The sequence below is a fragment of the Cebidichthys violaceus genome, unplaced genomic scaffold, assembly GCF_023349555.1.
Source record: "Cebidichthys violaceus isolate CVI_PGR_0920_01 unplaced genomic scaffold, fCebVio1.0.p SCAF_15, whole genome shotgun sequence".
Classification (NCBI taxonomy): Eukaryota; Metazoa; Chordata; class Actinopteri; order Perciformes; family Stichaeidae; genus Cebidichthys; species Cebidichthys violaceus.
The window spans coordinates 14,214,616-14,223,560 of NW_027176318.1; the positions used below are offsets into that span (position 1 = coordinate 14,214,616).

The following is an 8,945-nucleotide window of genomic DNA, read 5'->3' on the forward strand; positions in this document are numbered from 1 at the left end:
GTTGGTGCGTGATATGTTTCCATGGTGATGGTGGGCTAATTCGCTGTGATGCAATTTTTTTTTTTATAAGACACTTTGCTGCTCTCTAGTGGACGCATTCCACAAGTGCAACGTTTTAAAAATGTACAGTATTTATAGTGTCAAACTGTATTATTGTACACAGCACTTTAGACTAAAATTAATAGTAAGATGTTTAAGAACACATACAAATTAGATACAATCAAGTCAAATCCAGACAGGTATATTTAACATTATTCTTCAATTTTGCCAAAGAAATCAAGAAACAAAATGCCTCATATTCTATTCTAAGAATGCAAAGAGTTGCTGTTCCAGAAACAAATCCTTTCTGTTTGTACAGTAGAGATACTTGAAGGAAGAGCTGATGACCCGTCCACCGCGGTACATCTAGAACACATTTAATATTCAGATATCTGAAGGTATATGAAGGCAATGAAGCTAATGAGATGAGAACCTTAACCCGTAGGCTTTCATCAACTATTAATGTAAAAGGTATTCACACGTCTTAAATGAATTAACCCCTATTTATTTTTTTTACTACAAGCATTCCTCAGTTTACAGTTATTAAATACAATGTGTTGCTCTGCACAATTGTGGATTTATTTTAGATTTAAAATGCTTTACCTTTATTATATATATCTGCAAATAAATTGTTGACTTTTGACACATTTAACACATTTGAGGGAGACAAAAGCAAATGCATGTCACGCAGTAACACTCTATGAAAACATCAGTATGTCTAAATAATAATAACCATCCAGATTACAGTAATATAACGTGATGCAGCGGGTTGTTTGAGCGCACCGCTGGTGCTCCTGCCGCTCCATCCCGGCGAGAAACCTTCCGCCGGTATTTCATTGGCCAACGACCTGTTCTACTGAATGTGATTGGTCCATCTTTGTTCCTCTCTCTAATCTGTCCGACAGGAAACACGGCCGCTCAGAAAGCGTGGTACCCAACAGATAACGCGTCGATTTGCCAAAGCTTCACGTAACTACGTTGTTCTGCTTAAAACAATTCACGTAATTTGAGATTGTTGAACCAGTAGTGAAGACGGAATGATACGCTTGATTTGCTAGCGCGCCTCCTTTTTTCTTTTTACGGTAATTTGTTCAACTTGTCATTACGCTTGTCATTACATGCTAGCAGGCTTGCTAGCATGTTAGCACCGGGTAGCCAGTGTAACCTATCTGCTGCTGTTAGCTCACACGTAGTGCTAACGTTAATATTCACCCAGGGTGACTGATTCCTCTGCTAACACTAACATTTAGTCATTTACTCTGTGCGTTAGATGGAAAAATGACATATGTTGTGGCTAACAGTAGCTAGCTAATGATGCTAAACGGCTGCATCAGTGCAAGCCAGCCGTTTAACGGTGTTGTGCTTGCTTATGATAAACTGGTATGATGACAGGTAGCTAACGGTTAGTATTGTCACATAGTGAGTTAGTGCCCAAGATCGCTTCAAGAAAGACATGAGAACAAAATACTAATGTGCAAAAACACATCTAGAAAATAAAAAGTAAAATTAAACTTTCAGGTTCAGGTTTGTTTCATGTTGTGTAACTTGGATATTTTTGTCCACAGTCATGTCTTTCCATCAGGACCGGGGCAGCTCCAGGGGAGGAGTTCCTCCAGGCCAGCACGGCTCCCCTCAGAACTACCGACCCTCCAACCTGAGGCCGCCGCCCCCCCAGCCTCCTGTCCCCCAGTACCACTACGATCCTCAGGCTCCTCCCGGTTCCAGCTACCACGGAAACAGCGGCTACATGCCGCCGCACTCTGACTTCATGCACTACCCTCCGCCGGCCCCGACTCCCAGCTCTCTCAACCAGTGCCCGGTGCGCCCGCCTTTCCCCAAGCCCCCCGTCCGGCAGGGCTTCCTCGAACCCCCGCCTAACTTTCCCCCTCCTCCCCTCCCCAGCTCCACAGGTGGTCCCGCGTCAGGGTCCCAGGTGTCTGCTCAGAATGCCTACCACCCGTACATGATGCCTCCTGTGCCCCCACCACCAATACCTCACCCGTCCATGCCACCCCCCATAGCGTCACAGTCTATGAGCTACCAGTCTCCGTACTCCATGAACTACCCCCATCCTCCTCACCCTCCTTTCCCTCCTCCCACCTTCAGCCCTGGCTACGCTCAGAGCGCCGGCTCGTTCAAACCAGACCACGGCTTCAGGCACGGGGGGCAATACAAGTACGAGAAGCCCGTGGACAACAGGAGGTCTCCGGAGAGAGGGTACCGCCACGATGACCACAGGCAGAAGGGCTACGGCTACGGCAACCCTGACAGGCATAAAATGGAATTTCCCGGAGAGAGGAAGGACCGCGGGAGGAGTCCGGACAAGCGCGGCAGGCCGGAGGGGGGGCGGTACAGGTCCGAGTACGACCGAGGCCGGTCCTCCCCCAGACACAGGAGCCGGGATCGTAGCAGGTACAAACATAGCAGTGGCTCTCCTGACTGGGATCTATCTGTGAAGTGATTTGTTTCTTACCACCGTGCGTGTTTGTCCACAGGGAGAGGTATCGCCACAGAGAAAGCCGGAGGTCCCAGTCCCCCGACAGGCACAGAAAGAGGCCTCGAAGGTACACATGCAGTCCAGTATTTGTCTCACAAGAACTCTCGTGACTCGACATGAACTAGTTTCAGGTTATTTCCGACACTTTCTGGCTCTGGTTCTCGTTAGGGTTAAGTTCAGTAAGTGTAGGATTGATATTGTTTTTTGGGTCCTCAAAACAAAATTCAGCATCAGGTACGATACTGAAGGATGCGTACTTTTAACGTTGTACTCCTCACACCATTCAGTATACTGAACACACTACTTGCTGGTTATGTTAGGACTAATTGTACTTCACTGTTCGTTGCCTCGAACGAGGAGCTCATGTTTTCGGTTGGTTTGTTGGTTTGTCAGCGGGGTTACGAAAAAAACGACCCGATTTCCACGAAAACTTAGTGGAAAGGTGTAGCGGGGCCAAGGAAGAACCCGCCAGAGTTATCGTCATCTTCAGGTCTTCATCTGTCTCAGCAAAGCTCCAACAGATTGGAGCTCATCTCTGATCGTAGTGATGATGGAGAAGCTGATGTTGCTCATGGGTCACATGACAACCAGTGTTCATAACCTCCTCTTTTTTTTTTATTCATTTTGTACTTCTTTGGTCCGTGCTTTGCAGTCGCTCCACGAGCAGAGACAGGAAGCGCGGCCGCTGGGAGGAGGAGAGGGACAGACGGTCGGAGAGCTCCTCCGGCCTGGGCAGCAGAGAGCGCAGCTACTCCTCCGTCAGGAGCAGGGAGTCCGAGGAGTCCTCCGCCGACAGGGAGAGGGAGAGGGAGAGGGAGAAGGAGAAGGAGAAGGAGAAGGAGAAGGGGGACGACGAGAAGGAGGAAGAAGAGCTGCTGAAACCCGCCTGGATCCGCTGCACTCACGCCGAGAACAACTACTCCAATGACCCCATGGACCAAGTGGTACTGTCTGCACTCATGTCTTCATTAAATGACCTGTTTTAATTCACGTCATTTAACGACGAGCTCATTAACCTCGAGCACAGACCCGTTTCATATAGTTTCATCCACCTGACTGGCAAACGAAGCATCATTTTACTCTTTAACGTTGCCGTTAAAAGAGTCGAGTTTCTGTCTTTCGGGTCGTAGCGAGCGCCTGAAAGACGACTCGTCGCAATCTGTCTCTCCCGATGTCTTTGAACTCCCCTTTCTTCTCTAAAGCTCTCCTTTTGCCAGCGCTTGCTTCATGCTGTCATCAGCTATTTATTTATGAGTTACTACAGCACTGGTGCTTTGTGGCAGTGTTGCTGAATGCAGAAGGCCCAAACGCTCTCTTAATGTTTTTAAATGCAGATTCATTTCACTTTATTTGGTGTCACGGTTGTGAGTAGTGGTTGTGCGTTTCTCTTCTGGATCGTAGGGTCTCTTCTTCTCTCTCTGGAGAATAGTTCAGAGTGAGTTCAGTCTCAAACAAACACATCAGTGGTTGTAACACAACCTCTCTAATCCTGGAAACTAGACTCGGTTTGTAAAGTTAAGTTAAGTTAAGCTCTGGAATTTGGGGATTTTTCTTCTCCTTAATAATTTCAATATAAAAGGCACACTTTTGAATAGTGAACTTATTAATCAACACGCTTAAAAATACTTAAATTGTACCTTTTTTAATACTTCTATAAGAGCTTATGATGGGGACGGTGTTTGGGAGAACAGGGGGAGTCATAGGGAGTCAACTCAACTTAATTTGTAATATTCTGTCAGATGATATGATCTGGTAAGAGGCTCTGGTTTGTGTCTATCTGCATATTACACGGTAAATACAACCTGAGCAAATAACACACATATTTCCATTTTATTTTCCATGGAAAGTTTCCATTTTGACTATTGCAACACGATTCTAGATTGCTTCATAGAGCAGCCGTCGGTGCGCACTAAAGCGCACGTGCTCTTCTTCTCTGTTTCACCGTCGGTGGCTTTTATCTGCACTCGATCCCTCTAACCCTTTTAGTTTTAATGCCACGTGTTCAGGGAGACTCGACGGTGGTGGGCACCAGTAAGCTGCGGGACCTGTACGAGCGCTTTGAGGAGGAGCTGGGGAGGAGACAGGAGAGAGCCAAGTCCGCCCGGCCCATGTGGGACCCGCCCAAGACCAAGCTGGATGAGGATCCAGGTGTGCAGTCCTGCAAAACTAGTTGGGTATAATGTAAAAAAATACTCTGTGTTCATTGAGCTCTAATTGATTAGTCGGTGGTCCCTGAAGCCGACCTGCGCCGGCTCTTTCTTGTGTTTCCTGCTTCGTCTGTAAGCGTGTAAGTTGTTCCGTTTTAAGAGCAACAACTGAATAACAATGTGCCGACGGTTAACACATCTGTCGGCAATCTTTTGTAATTGATATGCGTAAAAAAAACAAAACAACCCTGTCTGTCTTCTCAGCAGTGCGTTCGTCTGAGGCAGAGATTAAGTTCGGCGTTGATGATGTTATCAGCCGGGCTGCCTGCCTGATTGTCTCTTTCTGCAACAATATGAACCTCGCTCAGGGAGATCTCATTTACCAAACGTGTTGCTCCGGGGCGCCGACTTCACAAACGAGCGCTCGAGCTAAAAGAAAACCCCTCCGATAAGACTTGAAGACTTTGCTTAGCTGAGGAGCACAAACTGTACAGCTGACTGGTAATTACAATCCTCATTTTTTTTTTGTTTTGCGAGGTTTCGTTTCAGTGAGTCGAGGAAAAAGCGAGAGAAATAAAGAAAACACGAGTGCCAGATGTCAGCGCTGGCAACTGTAGTGCTCCTTTTAATCTCACGAACGCCCTCCAGTCTGCGTTTGGCTGGAGATCATAACGAAGAAGAATATTTCAACGATGAATTGGTAAAAGAAACCCGGAGAACATTCAAATAAGGTAACGGATCTGAGACTTTTCGCCGGCATTGTGTGCATAATTATTCACGGAGCCGACGAGCGGAGCGCGCGTGAAAACACTTGGACAGACAGCGTCGCCGAGGCTTCGTGTTGTGTAATACTTGTGGAGGGCACAGCTGAGCCGGGGAGCTTAATCGCCGAACCCCTCTCCGGCTCACCGCATTATGTTTCAGTTGTCAGACCCCCGAGACGCCGCCGTGATTTAAAGACCTTTTTTCTTATGTTTTCAGACGACAGCAGCAGCGAGTCAGACTGCGAGTCCGACGGAGAAGGAAGCACCTGCTCCAGCAGCTCCGACTCGGACGTTTTTGACGTCATCGCTGAGATCAAGAGGAAGAAAGCTCACCCCGACCGGCTGCACGAGGAGCTGTGGTACAACGACCCGGGCCAGGTCGGTCCCATATTCATCTCCAGTTGTTTCTCCCCCACCTTTTTTATTTTTATTGTGGAGGGTTGGGGGACAGCAGATGTTCAGGGGTCAAGTTGGTCTAGTCATAAATACAAATAAATGAATTAAATTAACTGAAATTCATTGTAAAGATGGATATATAAAATGACCTTTTTAATGCTCATAAGTTGTTGAGGCAACTGTTGGGCGGATACCACTTGTTGCACAGGTTTGGTGCGAAATCCAACCTTTTTTTTTAATCACGAAAATGAATAAAAATGATAAAAAATAAATAAATCCCTCCAGAACACCACATAAAACACCAAGAACATGATGAACACCATAGGACACATAGAACCCCCCTCATTGTGTATATATAGTATATATGTAGTATATAGACCCAGGTCCTCTGAATGCCCTCGGCCTCTAGTTTGTGCTTGTAAAGTTTCATGAGGCTGTGATTATCCAAGAGGTCACAACGGGTCATTTAATAAAAAAATCAAAAAATGGTTTCACTACAATCAAATGATGGTTCTAACGTGAACACAAGTGGTCTCACTGGATCCTCAGAGTTCCAGTTATAGCCATACAGGGTCCCCAGTATATGCAGACATATTCAAATACTCCACTTTAGACCAGGAAGGACAAAAAACTGCATGTTTTTTGGTTCAAACTGCACAAGATAATAATAACATGGCCGTTCCAGTGTTTCCCTCGTCAAAACGTAGCCTACCTTTGGAACAGTGTTTAGCCCCCCCCCCTGGGTCTGCCCTGATGGCTCCCCTCGGGGCAGACCCAGTCCTTCAGCAAAAAAACATCTGCCCCCCCCCCCCCCCCCCCCGACGACAACGACTCAAATCTGTACATCACAACTTTTACATGGGATAACTGTAGATAATAAAGCTGCAAATCCTAATAAACGTGTCCTCGTAACGTCTTGTACTGAAGCAGCCCGTAGGATTCAAACACGTTTAATTCTTTAACAGAAATTCTGCCAATAAAAAAAACGATATTTGAACAACCGTTCTTCTTCCCTTGTGTAGCGAGTTGGCTGCAGAGTCACCTCACGATGTAATGCTCTGTCCACCCTCACCTGATAGAGAACAGTTCAGGTCCGTCCGTCTGAGCTTTTGAAACTAAATATTGGAAATCACTTCCTTCAGCAGACGAGGCGGTTTGAGGTCTGATACCTTGAGTTCGTGATTGGAAAAGTGTTCGAGGAGTTTGTTTACTACCCCCCCCCCCCGTTTGTATAGAATGAATGAACCGCATGAAAAGAAAGAAAAGAAAAAAAAATGGCGGTCAATAAAATCTTTTTTGTGCTGCGAGTTTAGCTCGGCGTTGCCCAGACGCTATTAACTTCACACTCGGGACTCCGGAGAAGAAGGAAAGGTCAGGAGGAAAACGCCGCTTCTGAGAGGTGGAGCGCTCTGCAGCCCCTCGCGTTAAAGCGCACACGGCCAGCGAAGCACTTGTGTGTCTGACTTTACGTATTTTCTGCCCGTCCAGATGAATGATGGTCCCTTGTGTAAGTGCAGTGCCAAGGCCAGACGTACGGGGATCCGCCACAGCATCTACCCGGGGGAGGAGGTACGACGCGCCATGAATAAATCTCCCTTTCGTAACCTTGAAGTCGTGCCACAGAGGGGCACCAGCGGCAGTCCAGTAACATGCATACTCTCTGCACAGCCACCGCTTTCCGTTGCATTAAAGGGAGATTTTTATCATCCTGAGGATGTTACATGTACATTACTGTAAGAGGCCGACGGGGCAGTTGATCTGTACCAGTGACTCATCGATTATTATTTTTTTTTGCCAGGCGCTGAGATTTCTGGTTTTCATAACTCACTTTTCTGGCTTCCCCATCCTCCCACAGAGATGCTTCTTCAACTGAACAGCTAAACACACTTTTCCTTATTTATCATCGGTGCGATATCACTTCCTTTTTTTATCTTATCTTATTTCTGTTCAAGGAGAACGGGGAGGAGGTGAAGCCAGTCTGCGTCGCGGCTTTTTGGCGACGGTAGTCTCGCTAAATGAACCGGGCCTGGCCCCTTGTTAGTTGATTAGCTGACTAATTGCTTGTTACGCTCTTGGCTGAACCAGGAAAATCTCAGTCGATTAATTGTTTTTTTTCGTATGGGTTCATACAGTATTATGGGGAAATGTGACTGCGTTCATTAAGAGGACGTCAGTCATCGGGCGTTGCTGGGAATTCTGGGTTCCCAGCAAAACAAAAGAGATCTAGTTTTCTCTCCTCTGCTTATGACACTGCTTATGATCACTTTACGAGTGTGTGTGTGTGTGTGTGTGTGTGTGTGTGTGTGTGTGTGTGTGTGTGTGCGTGTGTGCGTCTCTCTCAGCCCGTGAAACCGTGTCGTCCGATGAACAACAACGCAGGGAAACTGTTCCACTACAGGATCACCGTGTCTCCGCCCACCAACTTCCTGGTACGTTCTCTCTTGTCAAGTAGAACGTGTGTCATCTGTGCCGTGAAATCATGACTTTGTGTTTTTTTTGTTGTATTACACGTTGTTTACGCTGCACCGTACCGACGCTGCCGTGTGTTTCAGACCGACAGGCCGACGGTGATCGAGTACGACGACCACGAGTACCTGTTTGAAGGCTTCTCTCTTTTCTCCCACACGCCGCTCACCAACGTAAGCCTGCCGCACAGTCACCCCCCCCCCCGTTGTGTCCTTTAATACTTAATGTCACCTTTTATTATTTATATGCAGTTCCTTTCATATTGCGTTTTTTTTTTGGGGGGGGGGGGGGCAGGTGTAGGTGTCAATCTTGAGTTAAACATCACAAAATGAATGGAAAGTTTTACAGGGTTGTTTACGACTTCTTCGCTCTACCGTCAGAGAAACGGCAATGTACTGTATTCAGTTAAACTAGTTAAGCCATTAATGACCTGGAGACTGAAGGACTAGTATTAGTTATCCCTCCCCCCCGATTCTATATATGTTTTTTTGCGCTTCAAGTCTATGTGCTCCGATCTTATTGGCCGACTCCCCCCTCACTCGCTACGAATCAGCGAATCACTGCGCAGGAACGCTGTCACGAACCTTTCTTCGGTTCAGTAACGAACACAAAAAAAACCGCCCACTTGCTCGGTTT

General features: G+C 46.8%; 1 protein-coding gene across 1 annotated transcript in view; it reads left to right on the forward strand.

The window, feature by feature from the left end:
• Positions 1-979: 979 nt before the first annotated feature.
• drosha (drosha ribonuclease III) overlaps positions 980-8,945 on the forward strand; it is a 30,496-nt gene continuing 22,530 nt past the window's right edge. Inside the window, exons 1-9 of the mRNA XM_068710338.1 lie at positions 980-1,121; positions 1,605-2,451; positions 2,535-2,603; positions 3,189-3,480; positions 4,543-4,684; positions 5,665-5,825; positions 7,332-7,412; positions 8,186-8,272; positions 8,396-8,482. Coding sequence (XP_068566439.1) covers positions 1,607-2,451; positions 2,535-2,603; positions 3,189-3,480; positions 4,543-4,684; positions 5,665-5,825; positions 7,332-7,412; positions 8,186-8,272; positions 8,396-8,482 — 1,764 coding nt within the window. The 5' untranslated portion in view covers positions 980-1,121; positions 1,605-1,606. The remainder of the gene's footprint in view (positions 1,122-1,604; positions 2,452-2,534; positions 2,604-3,188; positions 3,481-4,542; positions 4,685-5,664; positions 5,826-7,331; positions 7,413-8,185; positions 8,273-8,395; positions 8,483-8,945) is intronic.